Source organism: Hyperolius riggenbachi, chromosome 4 (assembly GCF_040937935.1).
Source record: "Hyperolius riggenbachi isolate aHypRig1 chromosome 4, aHypRig1.pri, whole genome shotgun sequence".
Classification (NCBI taxonomy): Eukaryota; Metazoa; Chordata; class Amphibia; order Anura; family Hyperoliidae; genus Hyperolius; species Hyperolius riggenbachi.
Window position 1 is genome coordinate 466,034,578 of NC_090649.1, and position 27,031 is coordinate 466,061,608.

At 44.3% G+C, this 27,031-nt stretch overlaps 1 protein-coding gene across 5 annotated transcripts in view; it reads left to right on the plus strand.

Annotated features, from left to right (window-relative positions):
* Positions 1-26,779, plus strand: part of DISP1 (dispatched RND transporter family member 1) — a 103,348-nt gene extending 76,569 nt beyond the window's left edge. For 4 of the 5 annotated variants that reach the window (XM_068232864.1, XM_068232866.1, XM_068232865.1 and 1 more), the window contains 6 exons: positions 4,346-4,375; positions 7,168-7,291; positions 8,741-8,871; positions 10,409-10,506; positions 12,546-12,643; positions 19,753-26,778. In XM_068232864.1, the coding sequence (XP_068088965.1) occupies positions 4,346-4,375; positions 7,168-7,291; positions 8,741-8,871; positions 10,409-10,506; positions 12,546-12,643; positions 19,753-22,383 (3,112 nt within the window). In that variant the 3' untranslated portion in view covers positions 22,384-26,778. Of the gene's footprint in view, positions 1-4,345; positions 4,376-7,167; positions 7,292-8,740; positions 8,872-10,408; positions 10,507-12,545; positions 12,644-19,752 lie in introns of all 5 variants that reach the window. The other variant, XM_068232869.1, reaches the window with a different exon arrangement.
* Positions 26,780-27,031: the final 252 nt, after the last annotated feature.

Here is a 27,031-nt window from a genome sequence, read left to right on the forward strand (position 1 = left end):
GTGTAGATTAGTCGATAAGGCATGATGGGTAATTTTTCAGGGAATTCTGGGAAACGACCTGGTACTTTCTAAAAGTGTGCTATCTTATGTAGAAGTTCTCCCATGTCTGTGTTGTTTGGTACATGCTGTCCTGTTAAAATCTCATTGGTCGTACAAAACAGAAATGTACTTTCTTAAAGAGGAACTCCAGCCTAAACAAACATACTGTCATTACGTTACATTAGTTATGTAAATTAAAATAGATAGGTAATATAATCTCTTACCCACCCTGTTTTAAAAGAACAGGCAAATGTTTGATTTCATGGGGGCAGCCATCTTTTTGGTTGAAAGGAGGTGACAGGGAGCATGAGACACAGTTCCAATTGTCCAGTGTGCTGAACACCCCTCCCAGTTGCTAGGCAACGTGAATAACATAAGAAATCCCATCATGCTTTGCACAGCATCAGGGAAGAAAAGCCCGGGCAGTTTTCTTTGATGGGTGGAGCTTAGATTTTGTACAGCTAAAATTAAGGCTTATGTAAGAAAAACAAAGTTCTGATGCTGTGAAACTTAAAGAAACACCAAGCCTTTTCAGTTCTGCTGAGGTATTTTTAGTCCGGAGGTTCACTTTAAAGAACCGCTATCGCGAAAACCGCAACATTAAAAGTACATGTAAACATAAAAATAAGCAGTACATCTCTCCCAAAGTAAAACCTGCTATATATTACTTTTCTCTTATGTTGTTGTGACTTACAGTAAGTAGTAGAAATCTGACAGAACGGACAAGTTTTGGACCAGCTCACATCCTCATGGGGGGTGTTTTAAGGGCTTGCTTTATTTTCAAAAGCACTTTGTGAATGGCAGTTGCCCCATCCAACTGCCAAAAAAGTGTGCAGCGAGCAGGGAGGCTGGCCAGTATCTTTATATAAATCCTTTTTATGGATATTCTTTATAGAGAATAAAGGCCATGATGGGAATCCCCCATGAGGAGATGAGCTGGTCTAAAACCAGATCAGATTTCTACTACCTACTGCAAGAGACAGCAACCTAGGAGAAAAAAACTTTAGTGCTCATTTTACTCTGAAAGAAACTTACTACTTATTTGTATGTGTTTACAGCTATTCAAAACGTTATACTATTTCACAATAGTGGTCCTTTAAAATGGACCTGAACTCTTGCACAGGACAGAAGGAAAACCTAGAGAAATTCACCCTGTATGTATTTAGAGAGCTTAGCTGGTCTAATCCCCCCCTCATCTGTGACTAATCACAAAGGTGTAATTTGATCTCCGCTCAGGAATCTCATCTGCCATGGCAAAGAAGCTAATTTGTTAACACAGGAAGTTAACACTGTCTGCTTTCATGAAAGCAGGAAGTGGGCTCACTGCAGATTTATTGCAGGATTTGTATCGGCTGTTACAAATAAATGTTTTTCTATAAAGGTTATTAGGCTGTTGCGTATCTTTTAGAGCAGAGAGTAAGTTCTGAGTTCAGGTCCGCTTTAAAACAGAAGGCATTTGCGAATATTCAGGTTGGAGTGAGCTTATGAGATCTCCCACAATGCATCACTGCTGAATATGCAAATTGTCCCTTTGTTGTCCCTGATAGCTAAACACACCCCCAGAGCAGCTGGGACAGTATGATTTCAGCTTGTTCATTGTACAGAGCCACAAATAACCCCTCATGCATACAGGCTGTTTTGGACTGGTCGGTCCTCATCAGTGCATGGCATGGATTCTGGGCATACTGTTCAGTGCTGTGTGTTCAGTAAGTGCCAGTCTGACTACAGGTCCACTGCATTGTCACCTTCTGGTTCTGCAGATTTCTTCTTGGGGCTAAGCGGTCCCAGGAACTAAGTGCAGGGAGATCAGATTTCTGGGGGTGCAAGTGGTTGGGGAAGCTGGCTAACTAACATCTTTGTATAGCTCCTCTCCTGGAAGTGCTCTTGTAAAGAATAGAAGTAATACTGAGAACTCCGCATGAGGAGATGGACTAGTCCAAAATCTGTCAGACCTGTCAGCTTCTTACTACCTACTGTAAGTGACAGAAACATAGGGAAAAAAATATATACAGTTCATTTTACTCGGGGAGAAAACTACATTTTACATGTATGTATGTACAGAAGATTGAGGCATGGCTCTTAAGCAATATTGACAAATATTATTAAACGTGTAGATTGTAGCTACTGCTGCTCCATTGGGTAACATTTAAAGGACAACTGAAGTGAGGAGGATATGGAGGCTGCCATGTTTATTACCTTTTGAACAATACTAGTTGCCTGGCTGCCCTGCTGGTCTATTTGGCTGCAGTAGTTTCTGAATAACACTAGAAACAAGCATGCAGCTAATCTTGTCAGATCTGACAATAATGTCAGAAACATCTGATCTGCTACATGCTTGTTCAGGGGCTATGGCTAAGAGTATTAGAGGCAGAGGATCAGCAGGGCTGCCAGGCAACTGGTATTTTAAAGGAAATAAATATGGCAGCCTCCATATCCCTCTGACTTCAGTTGTCCTTTAAAGGGTATCTGAAGTGATATGATGATAAAAACGTGTTTGTACAGTCCCAATCCTACTTAGACCTATAAATGTGCTCCTTTTTTCTTTTTTTCCCCCTTAATGTAAGAGTTAAGAATCCAGGACTCTAAATGAGAGTTTATCTGCAGTGGATTGCAATGGATTGTAGTAACTCTCACTGATAACTCATTAGGGTCATAAAACTCTGTGCAACATGAATGCAGGAGGGTCAGTATTTGACTGTCAGGTAAGTGAGGTACCTCCCATACAGACAAAGGTGTTTTTAAAGGGGGTTTTTAACCTTTAAAGGATACCCGAAGTGACGTGACATGATGAGATAGACGTGTTTGTACAGTGCCTGGCACACAAATAACTATGCTGTGTTCCTTTTTTTCTTTCTCTGCCTGAAAGAGTTAAATATCAGGTATGTAAGTGGCTGACTCAGTCCTGACTCAGATAGGAAGTGACTACAGTGTAACCCTCACTAGTAAGAAATTCCCCGTTTGTACCTCTTTCTTGCTCTCAGAAGCCATTTTCTGCTAGGAAAGTGTTTTATAGTTGGAATGTCTTATCAGTGAGGGTCACACTGTAGTCACTTCCTGTCTAAGTCAGGACTGAGTCAGCCACTTACATACCTGATATTTAACTCTTTCAGGCAGAGAAAGAAAAAAAGGAACACAGCATAGTTATTTGTGTGCTGGGCACTGTACATACCCATGTCTATCTCACCATGTCACATGTCACCTCAGGTATCCTTTAAAGGGGAACTGAAGAGAGGGGTGTATGGAGGCTGTCATCTTTATTTCCTTTTAAGCAATACCAGTTGCCTGGCAGCCCTGCTGATCCTCTGCCTCTAATACTATTAGCCATAGCCCCTGAACAAGCATACAGCAGATCAGGTGTTTCAGTGGTTCAGACTTTAAAGTCAGATCTGACAAGACTAGCTGCATGCTTGTTTCTGGTTTTATTCAGATACTACTGCAGAGAAATAGACCGACAGGGCTGCCAGGCAACTGGTATTGATTAAAAGGAAATAAGCATAACAGCCTCCATATACCTCTCTCTTCAGTTCCCCTTTAAATAAGACTCTGGGTATTTCCAACAAGGACCTATTTAGTATTGGGACTTCAGAAATGCTTTTGTCAAGTTTTTCAGTTCACTCCAAACTCTACATGACCTAGGCCTGGATACCTGAAGGATTTGTTGCAACTGCATCACACCTCCCCACAATCAAAAGGATCCCATAACTTGAGCACCCCCAGATTCCACCTCAAAACCTTTGGAGCCAGAGCTTTCTGTCATGCTGCCCCTGTCCTGTGGAATGCCTTGTCAGACTGCATCAAAACAGCTCCAACCCTGGACACGTTTTAATCAAAACTGAAAAGCGCCCTGTTTAGTCCGGCATTTATGATCACATAACTTTCCCCTGTACCCATCACTATGTACTGATCTGAGACAAGCTTATGTGCTTTGGGTCCTCAGGGAGAAAAGCGCTTTACAAAGGTTTTGTCTTCGTTAATAGCGGCTACTTAGCATGTGACATAATCCCTCTCCCTGCAGTAAGGTTGGTTAATTAGATGCTAATAAATCAGCGTTTATGCAAATATATGCAGCTTGGCAATGGATCCATCAGATGCAGCACTTGGTGTATCTTCAAGGTGCATTCGTTTGCCTAAAATTTGCACCAACTCGGAATTATCCACATCTCATTGACCATCCCTACCTTACTGGTGTAATGTGGAGTGATGGTCTAATGATGATGATTTCAGCACAATTTATTCATGGAAATGACTGGCTTTATCCTGTTTTACATTTCTTAACTGATCATTTTTTGTATTTTTTTTCTTACAGAACTGCAAAGCTTTTCCAGCTGCCTAAAAGGTAGGAATGTGTTTTTGTCGTATGTTACGCATCCCATGTATTACCGGGGTAAGAGCACAGGTGACTTATGTAGTTCTGGTTATACGGAACTCAACTAACCAGCAGTCTCAACCACCCAGCACAAACCGCCGGCAGTACTCACTGTAGTAAAGGACATCTTCTGAAGCTGTTTGTGATCCCCGCTGTGCTCCAGGAAGCGGATCGCAGCAGTGTTGCTGTTCACCGCAATATCGCGGTGCTCATTTCCCACTAGCATGTGTCGCTGTTTCCGAATCGCAATTGTCGGCCAATCGTGCTCCATTCCCGGCAGCTATATGGCGCAATCACGGGTAGTGGAAATTGCAGGTTGCGTGATCGCAGGGCGATTGCGATCGCACTTCCTAGTGGAAAAGGGCCCTTATTTCCCCACCGGGCTACTTTTTCATGCCACCCGGCTGAAAAAAATTCTGGGGAGAACACTGTGCTATATTGACTTAAAGTGGATCCGAGATAAACTTTTACTCATTGCATAATTGTGTTACTTTCATATAGTTTATAGGGCATTCCTCAAGCCAAATACTTGTTTTGTTTTAATACTCTAATTCCCTATAAACTAAACAAGCCTCGCCCACAGCTCCTTTTGTGCCTTGTCACTGTAGCAAGGGCTTATGGGAGCTCAGTCTGGGCAGGAGGAGGTGGAGGTTACTAGCCAGAGATTTCAGAGGCAGAGGGGAGGAGGAGAGGGGACTGAATTTGCACACAGGCAAGCTGATAGCATCTCCAGCCCTCAGCCTGTGGCAATGTGACAAACAGAACATGGCTGCCCTCATTGCATCACAGGGATAAATAATCATAAACTTTTGAAGATGTTTGCAGCTAGATTTGCTGTGTAAACTATCTAAACTTTAGATAAGATATATAGACAAGTTACTTGTTATAGTTAGTTTTTCATCTCTGATCCGCTTTAAAGGACACCTAAAGCGAGAGGGATACGGAGGCTGCAACATTTATTTCCTTTTAAATATTACCAGTTGCCTGGCAGCCTTGTTGGTCTTCTGGAATCCTTAGTGTCTGAATCACAACTCTGAAACAAGCATGCAGCTAAACCAATCAGATCCAGTCCAGTCAGAGCAGCTAAACTGCATGCTTGTGCAGGGTCTATGGCTAGTGTTAGAAGCAGAGGGATTAGCAGGACAGCCAGGCAATCTGCATTGTTTAATAGAAAATAAATATGGCAGCCTCCATATCCCTTCTCACTTCAGGTGTCCTTTAAGTGGAGCGTTCCTGCTGAGTCAGCAGAGGATTGTAGATTGGGAGTCTGAGAGGTGTTTTATTCTGTGTACTGATTACGGCGGGATACATCAACTTCTTTTACTGATTATTCTGTCCTGTCACTAAGGTCTGGTTCACACTCGAGTGCTTTTCAGCGCTTTGCTGATCGCCGGTGATCAGCAAAACGCTGTTGCTAATGTATCCCTATGGGATTGTTCTCACTGCAGCGTTCGCGATTCGCATAAATTGCAAACGCGCTGCATGCAGCACTTTGGAGGAGATTGTGTTGTGATTCTCATTCTGTTGAATGGGAATCTGAATGCAAAATCGCAGTTGCAATTCGCAATTTGTGTTCTGAGTGTGCTTCAGACGATTCCCCCTTTGACCTCTCATCAAGTTGCACTCCTATTAGATAACCTAAAAACACACCTAACCTAAAAATACTGCGTCCCCCTTGTTTCCCCCTATTCCTTTACATTGATGGCTTTCTCACCCTTTTGTGTCTTGGAATTTGTTACATATTTTATTCATGTTAAGGTGCCCCTAAAGTGTACAATTTTTCCTTCAGATTCGATCTGTCGATGCAATTTAAAATTATCAAAACTAATCAGAAGGCAGTTATCAATTCTTCCCATGAAAGTGAATGGGAACCGCATTTTTAAAAAAATGAAGCAAATACCTAAGGAGAGGGAAGGCTCTGGGTCATATAGAGCCTTCCGTCTCCTCTCTCGGTGCTCTCTATCCTGTGCTGGCTCCCACCCCCCCGTTTCAATCCCCCCGCCGAAAGGGTATTTGGAAGTCTTCGGGAGCCGTGTCCTCCAGAAGACGTGCGGCTCCATACTGCACAGGCGTGAGCGTGCAAGAGAGCGTGCTTGCGCAGGCGCAGTACAGGGCCGCCCTTCTTCAGGAGCACTGGGGCTCCCTGAAGACTTCTGAAGCCTCCTTTGGCCGGATAAAGCAGTATTTGACTAATTTAGTCAAATACTGCTACCGGGCGAGCCAGCACTGGAACGAGGGGACCAGGAGAGGAGCCGGAAGGCTCTATAGGACCCAGAGCCTTCCCTCTCCTTGGGTAAGTATCTGTCTCATTTTTTTTAAATGCGGTTCCCATTCACTTTAAAGGAACGATTTAAGAAGGTTTTACATTCCAATTCGATCATAAAATCCAACTTTCAGGATCGATACTTTTCCTTTTCAAAACGAAAAAAGAATCGTTTCACATTGATTTGCGCCACAAACGGCACAGTTTTCTATACAAATCGATCATAAAATTTGCATCGAAAGATTAAGGGTGATGGAAAAATTGTACTGTTAATGGGCACTTTTACTTTGTCGCTGTGATTACCAACTTTGTATTTTGTACCATTTCTGTATTGTTTTGTATCCCATGTTTGTTTCTTACTGTGTACAGCGCCACGGAATATGTTGACGCTTTATTAATCAATAATAATAATACTTTGTAGAAAATCCATTACAGAAGCATTTCGAGTCACCTAAAATACATTTCCCAGCTTGTGACTCCGGTTTTGTTTCCCTTTCAGTTATGCTGCCTTAATAGCAGATTGGCCGGTCGTGGTTTTGGGGATGTGCACCGTATTGATCGTTGTCTGTGCCCTGATCGGCATATTGGTTCCCGATCTACCAGATTTTTCCGATCCGCTTCTGGTAAGTGTGCTCTTATTATGTTTAAAGAAAACCTGTAACAACCCACCCCCCTAGGCACCAGGGTGGGCACTTTACACTTGGTGGGCACGCAGGTGGAGATGGTGTCGGTAAGGCGATACCGGATAGATTTCATGTTTGAGTCTATCGGGAATCGTGGTCACAAATAAAGTTGCGCATAAGTCACAATGCTAACAGGTAAAGCAAAACTTTATTGCGCAAAAAGGTATAGACATACATCAACCATCGACCTCAAATTTGCCAGTAAGCCAGGCCAGGAACTCATACACTAAAATCGATTAAAATTGGTAAAGTAGGTCTGCCATCCGTTATCCATTCAATAATCTCCCAGTAAACCCCTAATAATGATCTATCGTTGGCATGTTTTACCCATAGGGCTATATGAGCAGCACACTCATTTACACTGCCTTATAATAATATAATGCAGCAAGGTCTTATTGGGAATCCACCTGCAGCGTATAAGCTGCCAACACATCTCTCTCTGATCAGATTTGATCACAGAGAGATCGGTCTAGGGAACCAGAGGCCCCAGAATGAAGATTTTATACAAACCTGGGGCTTCCTCCAGCCCCATACGCACGGATAGCTCCCACGCCGCCCTCCTCCGCTTCCTGTATCCGGCGGTACCGGGTCCCATAGTTTCGGCCAGTCGGCGGCAGCACGGGGACAATTGTCCGCATTACAGGGGCTCCCGGCATACCCGTACGCGTGCAGCTGCATACTGCGCAGCCGCACGCGTAAGGGTATGGAGGGAGCCCCTGCTCATGCGAACATTTGGCCGCGTCCGCCGGAAGTGACGGGACCCGGTACCGGCGATCCAGGAAGTGGAGGATGGCGGCGTGGGAGCGATGCAGGCTTATGGGGCTGGAAGAAGCCCCAGGTATGTATAAAATCTTTTTTTCTTTTTACGATTGCGGCGTCTCTGCTTCCCTTTAAGGCCAATCTGCCCCATACATCACTAGATGTATAGGAACCTTTACTAAGTAGCTAGATTTGACCCTGTATGTACCTATAACCAATATTCCTTGTCTGTGGTTTTGACTTTGTGTATAGAGCTGTCTGACCAAGATTACCTTCTAAGAAAGAGAAGTCCGTTCAGGAAGTTGCATTTCATCCCTCACAACTTGTAGTGACTTGAGGAAGATAACTGACTGACGTGGGAACAGTCAGCCCAACTATGGCATTTATGAGCGGGGTGAGGTGATGGGCCTGTGTCAGGCCTCTCCTGGGGGCACGTAATACACCCAGCCATTCTTCCCAGCCCCGGGGCTCTCTCTTATCATCCACCTGTTAGCAGGCCGTGACCTCTGACCTGCATCCTCTGACCTCTCTTTGTAGTTGGGGGCTGCACATTAGCTTGTTAGCAGTGTTTGTGTTGCAGAGATCCCCTCATCACAGCGTGGTCATTCACAGCATTCCTTCTTCCCACAGGGGTTTGAGCCCAGAGGGACGGCCATCGGCCAGAGACTGGTCACCTGGAACAACATGGTGGAGAACACCGGCTACAAGGCCACGCTGGCCAACTACCCCTTCAAATACGCCGATGAACAAGCCAAAAAGTAGTTAAGTCGTTTTTATGTTTATTTGTTGGAGTTCTTGAGATATTGACGTCCTTATGTCTTTCTTTATCTAACATTTCAGTGTGTGCACATTTATTGATAACCTTTATGTAAACTTCTAAAGCTGAATGCCCAACAGAAGAGGGATCGGGGAACCTACGGCGACCCCCGAAGGAGCGTTCCCCCGATTCAGCTTGTAACGTGGGAACACGTGGTGGTATACGACGGGCACGGACCATCGTTAAAACGATTGCGGTACTTTGCGAAGGAGTCATCGAGGGTATTAAAGATCTGATCCGCCATGACACTTGTGATTAGCGCACATCGCAAGAGAGTCCTGCAAACGTACCCACAGCATGAAAACGATCTCGCGATGCAGGAGAAGTCACACGTCTTGGGAAAAATCATCAAAAAAAATTGCATCCTGGGTACTGAGCTTAAGGCTCGGAACCCACTACAAGTCGCAAATCACAATCGCTAGCGTTTTGAATTGTTGTTCTGTATGCGATTTCATAAGCGTTTTCCGGCGATTTTAAAAAGTAAGCTTTTTACCAGTGACTTTGATAGCAATTTTAATTCTGATTGGTCGTTTCAAATTATTATTTTTTTACAGTGAGCAGGAATTCAAAATCACACACCAATCTCAAAGTGTAACGATTCATGAGCGATTTTCCAGCCCATCAATACTTTACATTGGAATGCCAACGCTCCCACAATGCTGCAAAAATGCGATTTAAAGCTCTCCCTAAGGGCCTATTCACACTAGGGTGATTAGTGGGCAATTCCCGCTAATCGCCAAAGCGCTAGCGTTTTTTAAAAGCGCTAGTGCTATTTTACCCTATGGCAGTGGTCTCACTACCGCAATTGGCGCTGATCGCAGGCGTTATGAAATTGGCGCCGATCGCAAGCGTTTTGAAATTGGCGCCAATCGCAAACTGGTTACCCGCAGTATTTTTGGAGCGATTGCGCTACAGTGTTAATAAAGTGCTGACCGCAATCTCTCTGAAATGGCGGAAGTGTCTAGTGGTTTTTACCGCTCTAAGTGCTAGAGTTTTGCAACTTTAGACGCTCAAAAGAAAAAAACGCTGTAGTGGGTTTCAGCCTTCATTTAGAGATGCAAGGGTGGGTGAGTGTCAGCAGCAGCAACTCATCCGCCACCTGTAAAATCATTAGAGCTCTGTAACTCTGCCCCCAACCCCTCTGCCCCAAAGCAAACCATCCCCCCCCTGTACTCTGGACAGCGGCACCATAATTTGGTCCAGTTTTTTTGCACCTGTTTTGATAAATTGTCCCCGCCGCACCCCCGATCTGTTGGTAAATCCCCCCCCCCCCTTCTGTCTGCAGATGTCCCCCAGCTATGTGTGGTGGAGGCCATATCTACGATATCTGATCTGCTGTCAGGCCTCAACATCACCTCCACTTTGTCCCTGGCAGCCCTGTAAGCCACACAGCGGAGCTGATGAGTGAGCTTGTCAGGTGTCATCTCCGTCCGTCTCTCTTACCTGCCGTGTAATTATGGGATTTTGTGTTGTTGTTGCAGCCATCAAGCTGACAGATGGTCAGACGATCACTACGACCGGGAGAAGAGACAAGCGGACTGGGACTTCCACAAAGACAGCTCCTTCTGTGCTGTGCCAAGTGAGTCCCCTCCCCCTTCCCCCGAAATAATGGGAGACAGTAGCCTGGTACACACATACAGTTCTGATTGGCTAATCTTAAAGGAGTTCTGTAGGGGGGAAAAAAAAAAGAGTTGAAATTACCCGGGGCTTCTAATGGTCCCCCGCGGACATCCTGTGCCAGTGCAGCCACTCACCGATGCTCCGGCCCCGCCTCCGGTTCACTTCTGGACTTTCAGACTTTACAGTCGGATAACCACTGCGCTTGCACGGCCGTGTCCTCGCTTTAGTTGACGTCGCCAGGAGTGTATTGCGAAGGCCCAGTACAGCCTGCGCAATACACTCCTGGAGCTGGTGATGTCAGTGGGAGAGAGGACACGGCCACGCAGGCGCAGTGGTTATCCGACTTTAAAGTTTTGAACCGGAGGCGGGGCCGGAGCATCGGTGAGTGGCTGCGCGGGCACAGGGTGTCTGCGGGCGACCATTAGAAGCCCTGGGTAAGTTCAAATCATTTTCCCCCCTGACCCCCCTACAGTAGTCCTTTAAGCTACATACTCACCTCACCGATGCAGGGTAATGGATCCAGCAACGTCTCCTTGAGAATGAGCGCTCCCCCAATCCATCTTACAGCTGGTAGACATGCCTGATGTCACACGACGGGCGCAAGCGAGACTTTAAGCGATCACGGTACTTTGCGTGGGAGTCGTCTTGACGGTCATTATCACTAAGCGACGTTGTGTGAAAATGCGCCTGTACCCACCTCGCGAGATTGCAGGAACTACCGCTTGTCGCTCAAAAATACGCCAACCATTGGAAAAATCGTCGGAAGAATCGTGAGGTGGATACGGGCCTTTTGCACTTCCATGTTGTATGAACCTCAACAGATTTTGAACAGATTGAACAGATTGCCTGAGTAGGCCTGATTTCATACTACATGAAGGTGGTAAAAGTAGGCAATCAAAACTGGATGTGTCTACGCATCCTAAAGCCTGGTACAATGTTTCAATTGTTACTACCTCTTTGTAGTATGAGGGTCACCAGCTATTGAATACTATTAGTAGATTGCGGAGGTAAACCCTCATACTACACGGAAGTGGCATTTTTCTGCCAGGCGATCTCTGCGGAATGTATGTTTAGAGACACACTGCAGAGTGCATTGCAAATCGTTCGTGCCGCATTTGCGTTTTTAAAAAACACTCATTGACTTGCATTAAAATCGCAGCACAATTGCTGCGATCACAAAAAAAAAAAAATAAATAAACCTACGATTGCTGAGATTTTTCATGATCATCAGAATTTTATTGCTAGTCAATAAGTTTTTAAAAACGCAAAGGCAGCAAACGGATTGCAGAGTGCTCTGGAACCCTTACTGAGAGTTCCAATGCCAGTAAAAATAATTACTGATCTCCCAGAATGCTCTGGGAGGAGAATTCTGCACAACTAAACAGCCTAGGCTAAGATGCTAGGATGATAGGGCAGCGCTTCATACAAGTATACAGCAATAAGTAGATATAGGAAGTGTTTCTTATGATGAAACCAGGATCATTACCATAAAAGAGGGTGTCCTGAATAGTTTACTGTATTTACTGCATTCTACTAGCTGTTACTACAGGGCCTCTTTAAAGAGAAACTCCGACCAAGAATTCAACTTAATCCCAATCAGTAGCTGATACCCCCTTTTACATGAGAAGTCTATTTCTTTTCACAAACAGACCATCAGGGGGCGCTGCATGACTGATATTGTGGTGAAACCCCTCCCACAAGAAGCTCTGAGTACCAAGGTACTTCTGGCAGTTTCCTGTCTGTGAACCCTGTTGCCTTGTGGAAAATGGCTGTTTCCAACTGCCAAAACCGCATACAGCAGCTACATCACTTGCCAGCAGTAAAAATGTCACCATGTAATAAATGTCAGAATGTAAATCAGGGATTTAAAAGATTTTACAATGGGTAAACACTGACTAAATCATTTATACATAATTATTGTAAAAATGAAGCAGTTTTTTTATTACATTATTTTCACTGGAGTTCCTCTTTAAATTGTAATCTTTTCTCTCCCTCTAGATGACCATTACTCCCGAGTGGTCTTCTCCTCTGTGAGCGGGGAGAGCCTGTGGAATATTCAGTCCATCCAGTCCATGTGCAATATCGATCGCAGTAGGGTAAGCACGGCAACGCCAAATATTTGTGACATTCCTGACATTCTTTCAATAAAGATTGGACATTCTGAATAAACCTGACAACACCCGGGTCACCCTGTGCAAACAGCCGCGCTATAATGGGTGCTGCGAGTCCTGTGTGTTTGGACAGTCTTGTGTTTGCCAGGTCATAGGAACCATTCTGAGACGGAGCGGGGGAGCAGGAAGTCTACAGCCTCTTTTGTGCATCCCTGGATGTGTCCCCAGGGCAAGAGACCCAGCTGTGTGACAATCCCAGCCTGTCTCTATAGTTTGGACAATTTCTTTACAGAGCCAATTCACAGTGGGAAGTGACAATCCTCTATGATCACCAGGGGCAGACTGTGATGGTGGGACAGAGATTATGATGTTGTGATAGGGTTGGGGTTATTTGCAGAGTAAGGACTCATTCACACTGGAGACGGTTTTTGGATTTATTTTTTTTAAAGCACCTGCGATTTTTCAAAATCACCCTGAAAGCACTTACACCATGTAATCCTATTATCTAGTTCAGATTGGGGCGATCCGTCCGCTTTACGCTCAGAGAAGCGCTGCATGGACCATTTTCGGGCGATTTTGCTACAATGGAAGGTATAGGAAACGCTCACAAAATCGTTTTGTGCAGTGATTGCGTTCACGTTTTTAAGAATAAATACATTGTATATAATATTTTCCGGGTCAAAGATTTAACTTCCTGACTGACCTCAGGAATTGGAAAAACGCTTACCAAAAACGCCAACGCACAAAAATCACGGGAATGGAAAAAAATGGCTTCAAAAAACGCCTAACGCCAAAGCGATGTGAACAAGGCCTAACTGATTTGAGCATTTCTTAACCACATCAGGTTTCGGGGTTTTTAACCCCATACGTTTATGACCATTTTGACACTTAAGCTGTGTCACTATTGATAAAGAGGTTAAAAAAAAAATAAAAATATATATATATATATATATATATATATATATATATATATATATATATATATATATATATATATATATATATATATATATATATATGTTTTTTCATGGGACAATCTAGGCCTTATTTGGGTAATATTTTTTTCCCAAGAATTTTCATTGTCATTTTAATAGGTTAAAAAAAAATAGGCATTAAAAAAGAAAAAAATGAATTTTTCACCCTTTCTAATTTTCATATGATAAGTGCCACAGTTATAAAACACCTCAAAGTACGTTATTTGGCTCGTTAGGGTTAAAATTCTACAATTTTCATCACTAGTTTAAATGCAGTCGCTAGGCTGCACAGTTTGGGGACCCCAATGCTGTACAGAAGCATTGCTAGGCAACAACACAGCGATGCATCTATACAGCATTGGGTCCCCAAACTGTTGCCCTGGCGATCACATCCAAGCAGATCTTAATGCCAAGTATAGGTGATACAAATTATGGGATTAATTAGTTTGGTAGGGGTTAACACTTCAGGGAAAACTTAATTTTAACTACCAGTATTACTATTACTTTAATTTTAAAAGAAAACTTTTTATACTTTGTTTTAACTTTCAATGAATGATTGATAAATCCACAATCATTTGACACTTCCCCTTCATTACCATGCAGTACTGCGTAATAAAGGAATTACACTGGCACGCATGTAAGGGGTGGAGCTACAGCCTGCATTCTGGTCCCCTCCCCGCCACTGATGCTGGGACACCTCCTTTCCAGGAAGTACAGACCTTTTGGTTGCTGCCACAAATCCCAATCTCCCATGACAGATCCCCCTCCCGCATGCATAAAAAAAGGGAGGGAGGGGGGTTAGGGGGAGAGGCCTGGTTAATCAGGAAATAGGATTGGATAGGGTTAAAGTGAATCTGAAAATAAATTCTATGTGTAGTAATAATAATAATAACAACTTTTTTTTGTATAGCGCTTTTCTCCTGTCGGACTCAAAGCGCTTGCGAGGCAGCCACTAGAGCGCACTCAGTAGGCAGTAGCAGTGTTAGGGAGTCTTGCCCAAAGAGCTCCTTACTGAATTACTGGCTTACTGAACAGGCAGAGCCGAGATTCGAACCCTGGTCTCCTCTGTCAGAGGCAGAGCCCTTAAACCTTACACCATCCAGCCACTAGTACAGCTAAGAAATAAAACATTAGTAGCAATGAAAAGAGTCTCATATTGTTTCCAGTACTGGAAGAGTTAAAGAGACTCTGAAGTCTCAAGATAATTGTCTTTTTATTTAAAAAATGTGTTTAATATGCTAGCCCTACCTAAACCGCTGCATTCCCGCCGCTGTAATCTATCTAAATCCCCCCCTAACTCCCCGGGGGGCAATCCGGGGAGCGCTTTCATGTGAGGCAGGGCTATGAGCTGCAGCTCTGCCTCTCAGCGCGTCTGTCAGCCCGGATCGCTGCCTCTCCCCCGCCCCTCTGTCTTCCTTCACTGAGAGGGGCGGGGGAGAGGCGGAGATCCGCCGCGGATTGACGCACATGGAGACAGAGCTGCGGCTAGTAGCTCTGCCTCCTAGAGCAGCAAAATCCACCACCAAGAAAGTTGTGGATTTTGCGAGGGAGGGGGAGTTAGGGGGATTTAGTTAGATTACAGCCGCGGGAATGCGGCGGTTTAGGTAGGGCTAGCATGTTAAACACATTTTTTAAATAAAAAGATGATTTTTCTGACACTTCAGCGTCTCTTTAAGAAACTCCACTTGTTATCTGTGCAAAAGAGCTTCTTTTCTCTGATCTCTCCGACTAGATTACATTGCTGTTTTCTGAAGCACTTTTACTTCAAAGAAACAGTGACAGATAAGATTTTTACTGCAGGGAAGTTTGAAGGGTCATTAGCTCTGCTCTGTTTCATAGTTTAAAATAGAGTGTGGCTTGAAATTGCAAATATTACAGATTGATACAATGCTATGAAAAATACCAACTATATACCTGAAAATAAAAACGAGACTCTTTTCTTTGCTACTAATGTTCTATTAGTTATCCGTTCTACATGTACAATGCAGTATATCATAAGTGTTTTTTCGCTTCAGTGTCACTTTAAGAGGGCAAATTTATCTTTAAGGGTGCGATTCCATCTAGAGCGGCGCGCGTCTGCGAGACGCGAGCTGGCTCTTCCGGGTCTGCGGGGAAAGAACACGAATCCCATCTCCCGCGCCGATTCGGATGGAAAAGCCGGCTGAATCACTAGCGGTAGCGATTCGGCCGGCGTTACCATTGCACCCTATGGCAGAGTTTCCCCGCACTATTCGCCTGCGGGGAAACTCTGCGGATTCGCGTCGGTTTCCGCTCAAGTGGAAACGCGCCCTAAAGGATACCTGAAGTGACATGTGACATGATGAGAAAGACGTGTATGTACAGTGCCTAGCACACACATAACTATGCTGTGTTCCTTTTTTTCTTTCTCTGTCTGAAAGAGTTAAATATCAGGTATGTAAGTGGCTGACTCAGTCCTGACTTAGACAGGAAGTGATGGCTAACCTTGGCACTCCAGCTGTGACAAAACTACAAATCCCATCATGCCTCTGCCTCCTCGAGTTATGCTTGGAGCTGTCAAAGTATAGTAATGCCTAATGGGACTTGAGAAGGTTAGCCAACACTGCTATAGTGTAACCCTCACTGATAAGAAATTCCCCTTTTTATCGCTTTCTTGCTCTCAGAAGCCATTTTCTGCTAGGAAAGTGTTTTATAGTTGGAATTTCTTATCAGTGAGGGTCACACTGTAGTCACTTCCTGTCTGAGTCAGGACTGAGTCAGGCACTTACATACCTGATATTTAACTCTTTCAGACAGAGAAAGAAAAAAAGGAACACAGCATAGTTATTTGTGTGCTCGGCACTGTACATACACATGTCTATCTCATCATTTCACATGCCTCTTCGGGTATCCTTTAATGAAACAAAATAAAAGGCAGAGGTATTAATTTGCAAAAATTCGGGAATAGGGGCAGATCCTGGATTTTAAACGGGTTGAGTTTCTTGTGGCCGCTATGCAGTTAGTCTCAGAGCGTTACAAAGGGTTAATGAATTGTCAAGTTGCGTTCGGGTTTAATTTATGGGTTATTTCTTTAAAGCGGAACTGTAGATCTAAAATAAACACATTGTTTCACTTACCTGTGACTTCCCCAAGCCCCCAGCAGCCGCCCTGCCCTGTCTCAACGAGTCTCCGTTCCCCCGCCGCCGCCCGGTTCTGTACCTCGACTTGTAAGTCGATGCCAGCGCAGCTCTAGCCAAGCGTATCCTTTCTTCGCATTCCCCTCTGCAAGAAAGGATACGCGTGGCCAGAGCCGCGCTGGCGCAGTGGCCCGGCGGCGAAACCAAAGGTAGCTGGCGGCGGGCGAACGGAGGCTCGTTGAGGAGCGGCGCGGGACAGGACGGCTGCGGGGGGCTTGGGGAACCCCCAGGTAAGTGAAACAATGTTTATTTTAGATCTACAGTTCCGCTTTAAGGCCTCTTGCACACTGCATGCATTTCCGATTCCGCTTTTTAATCGGTTTTTACCTCCGATTCAGATTTTTAATCTTTCCTGCATGCTGCGTTTTTTGATCCGTTTTTCTGTTGAATGTATTCAGTGAAAATCGGAAACGGAATCAGAAAATGGATTTGCAGTGTGCAGGGAGCCTTATATGTTTTATCAACATGTTTTGTTTTGGCCTTTTGTTTTGTTTTCTTTGCTATTTTATTGCACGACAGTTCGTGCCTCGCAGCCCTGATATTTGTTCCCTTTTATAATATCACATTCTTGGCCGCCATATTTGAGCTGCCTTTGTGCCAGTGTGAATATTAACAGGGATTGGTGTCAGCGTGAGGAAATCCTCCCTGGTTTTATGTGCGGGGTAATTGTGGCCGGAAGACTAATGAGTTTCAGATGGCCGCAGCGCTGGGATCCTACGGCTTAATCACTGCAGGGCATGCAGACAATTAAACATGAAATACAAACTGTGGGAGCCCTTTGGTTACGGTTCACGTCCAGCAGTAAAAACAGCCTCATTAAGGCAGTAAAAATGGAGCTGTAATCTGTTTATGGAAGACATAATGATTTAAGTAAGCAAAACTTTCGGCTTCGCACAACTATTTAAAGCTGCCAGTTGGAGATCTGTTTGGCTATATGCGAAAATGTATTATTAAACTTAGAGGAAATTACTGCATTTCTGTTTTTTTTTTCGTGGGGTTTTTTGTTTCCTTTGTTTCCTGATAACAAAAATTTTATTTCATGTAATTTAGTAGAGCACAAAAGAATTGCTAAATTGCATTAACTTAAAGCACACCTGAAGTGTCATGATGAGATAAACATTGGCACACACTTATAGTACTAGTCCTACTAAGGAATTGTCTGAAGTCCCGTTCTGTTTTCCAGAACAGGAACTAGAGTTATCTATGCAAATGAGCTTGTCCAACAGCTTGTAGAATTCAGTCCTTTTCCTGAAGAGTAAATAGAAGCCAAAACCGCTATATACGAGTGAGAAAAAAAAGTTGCTACTTCAGTTTTGGCCAGCAAGCTCATGGTGAACCAGAACTTCTAGGAGTATGTAAGGGGCTAAAAAGGACCAAAACTCCCTCTTACTACAGCAAGGCAAATTTGTCATTGGCTACCATTAAAAATGAAGTCTTAAAATTAAGCCCTTACACTGAACATAAAAATTTGACACTCAGTTATTTGTTATATTTACCATTAGTAAAATAAATACTATTGGTAATTTTATATCCAGTTTATTTTCACTTCAGGTTTGCTTTAGGTCTAAAGTACATCTCTTTCAGTTAAAATGGCTGTTTCTTGTTTAGCCATCGCTGATCTACACTTCAACTCCACCGTCACTGTTCTTCCACTTTCTCATCCCACTCCTCCCATCATTCATCTGCACTTCCTCCTTTCCCATCTTACTCCTTCATCACTGATCTCCACTTTCTCCTTACCCATCCTACTCCTCCATCACTGATCTGCACTTCCTCCTTACCCATCCTACTCCTCCATCACTGATCTCCACTTCCTCCTTACCCATCCTACTCCTCCATCACTGATCTCCACTTCCTCCTTACCCATCCTACTCCTCCATCACTGATCTGCACTTCCTCCTTACCCATCCTACTCCTCCATCACTGATCTGCACTTCCTCCTTACCCATCCTACTCCTCCATCACTGATCTCCACTTCCTCCTTACCCATCCTACTCCTCCATCACTGATCTGCACTTCCTCGTTTCTCATCCCACTCCTTCATCACTGTCCGCCAATCCCATTCCTCCATCACTGATCTCCACTTCCTCCTTACCCATCCCACTCCTCCATTACTGATCTCCATTTCCTCCTTTCTCATCCCCCTTCTCCATCACTGATCTCCACTTTCTCCTTTCCTATCCCACTCCTCCATCACTGATGTCCTTTTACTACTTTCTCACCCCTTTCCACCATCACTGATTTCCACTTCCTCCTTTCCCAGCCCCCTTCTCCATCACTGATCTCCACTTTCTCCTTTCCCATCCCTCTCCTCCATCACTGATCCCCTCTTCCTCCTTTCCCATCCCTCTCCTCCATCACTGATCCCCTCTTCCTCCTTTCCCATCCCTCTCCTCCATCACTGATCCCCTCTTCCTCCTTTCCCATCCCTCTCCTCCATCTCTGATCCCCTCTTCCTCCTTTCCCATCCCTCTCCTCCATCACTGATCTCCACTTTCTCCTTTCCCATCCCTCTCCTCCATCACTGATCCCCTCTTCCTCCTTTCCCATCCCTCTCCTCCATCACTGATCTCCACTTTCTCCTTTCCCATCCCACTCCTCCATCACTAATCTCTACTTCCTCCTATCCGACCCCACTCCTCCATCACTGATCTCCCTTTTCCTCCTTTCTCACCACTCTCCGCCATCACTGATCTCCACTTCCTCCTTTCCCATCCCTCTCCTCCATCACTGATCTCCACTTCCTCCCACTCCTTCATCACTGATGTCCACTTTCTCCTTTCCCACCCCTCTCCTCCATCACTGATCTCCACTACCTCCTTTCCTATCCCACTCCTCCATCACTGATCCCCTCTTCCTCCTTTCCCATCCCTCTCCTCCATCAATGGTGTTTTAAACTGACCTCTTTTGCAAGTACATCTAAAAATACTAGAGTTGTAATCAGTTTATCTGTTGTATTCTGCAGATCCGCTCCCACCCTCAGTTTGCCGACCTTTGCCAGCGGACCACAGCAGATTCTTGTTGCCCTAGTTGGACGTTGGGAAACTACATTGCCATCCTTTACAACAGATCGTCCTGCCAGAAGATTGTAGAGCGAGATGTGTCTCACACATTAAAGCTAATCCGGTCATGTGCCAAATTCTACTACAACGGAACCTTGGGACCAGATTGTTGGGATATGGTGGCCAAGCGGAAGGACCAGCTAAAGTGTACAAATGTGCCTCGTAAATGTACCAAGTACAATGCCGTCTACCAGATTCTCCACTACTTGGTAGATAAGGACTTTTTCAGCCCAAAGAATGTGGATGCCACCTCTCCCGTTTTACGTCACAGTATGCTTTTCTCCCCAACAGAGAAAGGCGAATCTATGATGGACATTTATTTGGACAATTTTGAGAACTGGAACTGTTCTGATGGCGTGACGACCATCACTGGGATTGAGTTTGGTATCAAACATAGCTTGTTTCAAGACTATCTCTTAATGGATACTGTGTATCCGGCCATTGCCATTGTCATCGTCCTTTTGGTCATGTGTGTTTACACAAGATCAATGTTCATCACGCTGATGACCATGTTTGCCATTATAAGCTCCCTCATTGTGTCTTATTTCCTCTATCGCGTAGTATTTAATTTTGAGTTTTTCCCCTTTATGAACCTCACCGCTTTGATAATTCTTGTAGGAATTGGGGCTGATGATGCTTTCGTCTTGTGTGATGTTTGGAATTACACAAAGTTTGACAAACCCCATGCGGAGACCTCAGAGACGGTCAACATCACCTTACAACATGCCGCCCTTTCTATGTTTGTCACCAGTTTCACCACCGCTGCGGCTTTTTACGCTAACTATGTCAGTAATATAACCGCTATCAGATGCTTTGGCGTCTACGCTGGCACTGCCATAATAGTGAACTACCTTCTCATGGTCACATGGCTCCCTGCCGTCGTCGTACTTCATGAACGCTACCTTCTCAACATCTTCACTTGCTTCAACGATTCTCAGCAGAGACCCTACAACAAGAAGAGCTGTTGGAACAAAATGTGCCAGACCTTAAAGAAACTTTTTTTCTCAGTCTCGGAAGCCTCAAGGATCTTTTTTGAGAAAGTTTTGCCATGTATCGTTATTAAGTTCAGATTTGTTTGGGTGTTTTGTTTCCTCATGTTGACCATTGGCGGAGCCTATATCGTCTGTGTTAATCCAAAGATGAAGCTCCCATCGTTGGAGCTGTCAGAGTTCCAGGTGTTCAGGTCCTCTCATCCCTTTGAACGATATGATGCAGAGTACAAGAAGATTTTTATGTTCGAGAGGGTGCACCATGGTGAAGAGCTGCATATGCCCATCACAATTGTCTGGGGGATTTCTGCCGAAGACAACGGAGATCCCCTCAATCCAAAAAGCAAAGGTAAGCTCAAACTGGACAGTAGCTTTAACATTGCCAGCCCTGCCTCACAAAAGTGGCTCTTGAACTTTTGCCAAAAGTTGAAAAACCAAACCTTCTTTTACCAAACTGATGAACAGGACTTTACGAGTTGTTTCATAGAGACCTTCAAACAGTGGATGGAAAATCAAGATTGTGATGAACCTGCTCTCTACCCATGTTGTAGTCAGTCTGGCTTTCCTTATAAGCAAGAAGTCTTTGAGCTCTGTATTAAGCGGGCCATTATGGAACTGGAAAGAAGCACCGGTTACCACTTAGACAGCAAGACTCCAGGTCCGAGGTTTGATATCAACGATACCATCAGAGCCGTTGTTTTAGAATTTAAAAGTACTTACCTTTTCACATTTGCTTACGAAAAGATGCACCATTTCTACAAAGAGGTGGATGCTTGGATTTCACAAGAACTTAGGACCGCTCCAGTTGGTCTCGGCAATGGCTGGTTTGTTAGCAACCTCGAGTTTTATGATCTACAAGACAGCCTTTCTGATGGAACATTGATTGCCATGGGATTGTCTGTTGCTGTAGCGTTTACTGTCATGCTTCTTACAACGTGGAATATAATAATCAGTCTTTATGCTATAATTTCCATTGCAGGAACCATATTTGTCACCGTTGGGTCTCTTGTCCTACTGGGGTGGGAACTAAACGTCTTGGAATCTGTCACCATCTCTGTTGCTGTTGGGTTGTCTGTGGATTTTGCCGTACATTATGGCGTTGCTTATCGTCTTGCTCCAGATCCAGACCGAGAAGGAAAGGTGGTCTTTTCACTAAGCCGTATGGGTTCTGCCATAGCCATGGCCGCATTGACCACTTTTGTGGCTGGAGCAATGATGATGCCTTCAACTGTTCTGGCCTACACCCAACTGGGCACCTTCATGATGCTCATCATGTGCATTAGCTGGGCTTTTGCAACCTTTTTCTTTCAATGTATGTGCCGCTGCCTAGGCCCACAGGGAACCTGTGGCCAAATACCTTTGCCAAAAAAATTACAGTTTAAAGCCTTTTCTCAAGCCTTATCGTCAAGCAGTTCAGAGCGAGGACAGAACAAAATAAATCACGTTAACAAATACCAGTTGGACGCTCGAGGCATAAAGCCAGAGGCAGACCATGAACATCATGAACTGGAGCCGTTGGCGTCACATAACTCTAGCACGTCTTGACAGATGGATTATGGAAAATTATTTCTCAGATTATGGTGAGAGATGGGACTTTGTGTCTTCACTGCCCTGTGTAAATTCACTAACTTATTTTTATTATTATTGTTGTAACATTCTTTATGACTGTGTATATAAAATGAGGGACCAACGATCTGGTTAATGCTATTTTCAAGTTGGCCTTACACACACTGGTATAGTCCAACTGGTACAGCTAACCCCTCTCTATGTAGGAGATGGAAAAGGTTCAGTTACCAACGGTAAACTTTTTTCGCACTCAAGAAGCCGCCACATGTAAGCGTTGGGTTGGTAGACCTGCCAAATCCAGTCAATTTGGAACATTTGGTCCTGGTGGTCATGTGCTGTTAGATGAGGTTCTGTGACCATTCTTGGCTGCAGGTGGCCTCCTCTCTAGTAGATCAATCTGACAGATCTAGTTCAGTGCTAGCGCTGGTTGCCCCACTTGTCATAGATGATCATATACATTTTATACCTCGTATAACCATTTCTACCATCCTGGTGGTTTGATGAACAAGCAAAAATCTGTCAGCTTTGATTGCAGAATATGCCCATTACATTTTTGGTAGATCTGCTGGCTGTGAAGATCTAGAACTGTCTAGTTAGCCCACCTTTTCTGTGAACAATAGGTGCTTGCTGTAGAGTGCATCTTTCACTTCCTTCTGGTTCAAAATCTCCAAATTAAGTACATCTGGTGACATGGAAAGTTAGACTACATACTAGAAATTAGTGTTGTTGTCCAAATTCGGCATATTGAATTTAGAACACCCGAATCCTGCTTAAAGCGGATCCGAGATGAAAAACTAACTATAACAAGTAACTTGTCTATATATCTTATCTAAAGTTTAGATAGTTTACACAGCAAATCTAGCTGCAAACAGCTTCAATAGTTTATAATTATTTATTCCTGTGATACGAGGGCGGCCATGTTCTGTTCGTCACAGGCTGAGGGCTGGAGATGCTATCCGCTTGCCTGTGTGTAATGTGACAAATTCAGTCCCCTCTCCTTTTCCCTACTCCCCTCTGTCTCTGAAATCTCAGGCTAGTAACCTCCTCCTGCCCATACTGAGCTCCCATAAGCCCTTGCTACAGTGCCAAGGCACTCTAAAAAGCTGTGGTCGAGGCTTGTTTAGTTTATAGGGAATTAAGAGTATTAAAACAAAACAAAGTATTGGGCTTGAGGAATGCCCTATAAACTATATGAAAGGAACACAATTATGCAATGAGTAAAAGTTTATCTCGGATCCACTTTAACGTTACACTTCAGCACCATTTCGGTACCGAACAAGCTGACATGATTGGGGGCAGTTTACTTACTTGCGCTTCATGGCGTGTTTCACGTGACTCCAATGCTTCCTCTGCATGCATGGAAAAAAGGTGCCTAGAAAAAAGGGTGCAGGGGATTGCCAATTAGTAGAATATGGCTAAAATTATTGATATTATACCACTGGATTCCGATAGTAAAATAATGGTAATCTTTACCAATACTTTACTAAGGCTAAATCTAACTAATCTCACACAGATCCCTCCACTACTGATGCCTAGCCTCCCTCCAGTGGCGCCTAATCCTAACCTCCCCCCAGTTCCTAAATCTTAAACAACCCCGTGGCAGAGCTGCAATTTGTAGCAAAGAAGGTACTTTTTGGCGCCCGATAGGGGGTGCCGCCGTTTGCCCAAATTTCCCTTTGCTGCAAATTGCGGCTTCTATAATGCATATGGCTACGCCCTTTATCTGGTAAGGGCTCCTGCACCCATTTTTTCTGATTCGACTTCCTCCTTCCCATGCTGGAAAGAGTAAGCATTGGAGTCATGTGACGCACACATAAGTGAACTGCCCTCTGTCCGCTTGTTCGGTACTGCAATGGTTCTAAAGTGTGATGTTCAGCAGAATTCGGGTGTTCCGAATTCAAACACTAACTAGTAGAGATATATCTCACCACCTGTATGTGTTGCCTCTTCTGTACTCAAGTGAGTCTCCGCAGGCCTAGGCTGGAGTCAGATGTCCTCCTTCTGGTAGAACACTCCCTTGAAATCAAAAGCTCTTCAACTGCTACTGCATTTCATTGGTCCATTTTTCAAGCTGCAGACATTCAGGAAATTTAAAGGTCAACTAAAGCGAGAGGGATATGGAGGCTGCCATATTTATTTCCTTTTAAGCAATACCAGTTGCCTGGCTGTCCTACTGATCCTCTGCTTCTAATACTTTTAGCCATAGCCTCTGAACAAGCCTGCAGCAGATCAGGTGTTCCTGACATTACTGTCAAATCTGACAAGATTAGCTGCATGCTTGTTTCTGGTGTTAATCAGACACTACTGCAGCCAAATAGATCAGCAGGGCTGACAGGTATTGTATAAGAGGAATTAAATATGGCAGCCTCCATATCCCTCTCACTTCAGCTGCCCTTTAAGTAAAAGGTATGTTGTCTTTATACACAATTTAATGCCTCCTAGAAACTGCTTTATGTTGATGCAGCAGGGGATGTGAAAAAAAATCTCTGACAGCAGCCTAACTTACTACATTCACATGCATAGTGTTAGCTGAAACTTATTTTTGATGATATTTCAAAGAATGTCATTAGCAGGAGTAACAATTGGTGACATTTTGTTATATCTGACAGAAGTATGCGTACTTCCATTTAACACAATCTGGAGTTCCCCAATGAACGCCGAAGGGGACCCAAGTATATGAGTCCACCACTATATCCTCAAAAAAAAAGTCTGTACTAAAAGCATTGTTGCTGCTTTTTACCCTGTATTCGTTTTTCTCATCTAACCAACTGAAAATGGTTTTGAAGCTTGACCCCTCCCTTCTGATGATGTCATGCTGTCTGCTCTGGTGACAGCTGCTTTGTGTGCTCCGAGCCAGCCTGTGCAGTGTACACAGGAGAGCGGACAGCATGACTCATGAGAGGGTAGGGGTGAGGGTGGAGTTAGGAGAGAAAATGGGCAGAGCTGCGGATCCTAACATGCTATGATCCGATTTCAACATACTTTACTTTTCAGATGGCTGGATTCAGAAGAAGAAAACTTTTGCTGGATAAGAATTAAAAACCATACTTTGTTAGTCATTGCTCCACTTTCAGGATTTAGTGGTGGATTTATCTTCTTGGATCCACTACAGAGTTCCTTTTAAATATTTCCCTGGTTTCATTTATTGTTACAATTCCTTCCTATTGTTCCAAATGGTTTTCTTCCTGACTTTTGTAATGCACTTTGAAGAATTTCTGAAAACTGCATTTCTGTTCTTGAAATGCTGTGTATAATGGGCGGAGTTTAAACCAGCTTTCATACACGGTTTAATTTGCATCCCCTGCTGAGTCAACCATGTAGAGGGCTGTTTCTTTTAAACTGAACCCGAGGTGAGAGTTACATGGAGGTTGCCATATTGATTTACTTTTAAGCAATACCAGTTGCCCTGCTGATTCTCTGCCTCTAATACTTTTAGCCATAGACCCTGAACAAGCATGCAGCAGATCAGGTGTTTCTGACATTGTCAGATCTGACAAGATTAGCTTCATGCTTGTTTCTGGTTTTATTCAGACACTACTGCAGCCAAATAGATCAGCAGGGCTGCCAGGCAACAGGTATTGTTTATAAGGAAACCAATATGGCAGCCTCCATATCACTCTCACCTCGGGTTCACTTTAAAGATAATAGTCGTTCTTATGCTTCCTATACACCATGCAATTTCCCATCAGATGGGTCAAATCGATAATTTCTGACAGATCCGTTCAGGTTTCCGTTCCATTCGACCCATCGATCTGACAGGAAATTGCATGGAGTGTACCAGGCAATACAGCTGTAATACAAATAATCATTCTCTCTGTTCCCACCCCAGTCATTTGAATAGGATGAGTCTATCTGGAAGGGGGGTGGGGTTAAACATGTGCAACTAATTTTGTTAAGTACAAAACATATTGTTGGAGGTATAACTGATAAATCTTACTGCTAAAGATTTGCCTGAACCCGTGGGACTTCAACTTCTGTTAAAAGTTCAGCTCAATCATAACAGAAGATATTTGAATTTTTGTGTGGAGTCTAGTTTAATAAATAACTTCTTTTTCTACGGTGGCTGGTGACACCTTAAAGGGACCCTGAAAATAAAAATAAAAGAAACTAGTACTTACCTGGGACTTCCTCCCGCCCACTACAGGCCGCAAGGTCCCCGGGCGTCCTCCTGGCTCCTCTCCCGGTCCCGCTGGCGGTTCCGTTACCCCCGACTTTCGGGTTGAAAGTCGGCCAGTTCTTCCTGAACGGGGGCGCTCCACGCCATCACGCCCGCTGCTACGCGTCAGCGTGACAGTCCTGCGCACTGTGAACCGCGCATGCGCAGGAACCTCACACCAGTGCGATGATGTGTAGCGGCCAGCGTGATGACGTGGAGCGCCCTCATTCAGGAAGAACCGATCTTCAACCCGAAAGTCGCCAGTAACTGAGCCACCAGCGGGACCAGGAGAGGACGCCGGGGGACCTCGCGACCTATGGTGGGCTGGAGAAAGCCCCAAGTATCAGTTTCATTTTCTTTTACTGCCCAGGTTCCCTTTAATAAGCGTCTGATGTCATCATTCTCCGTCACAGGAAATGGTAATGGCCTGACGCCGACCTGCAGAACCCTTCCATAGCTGATATACTGACC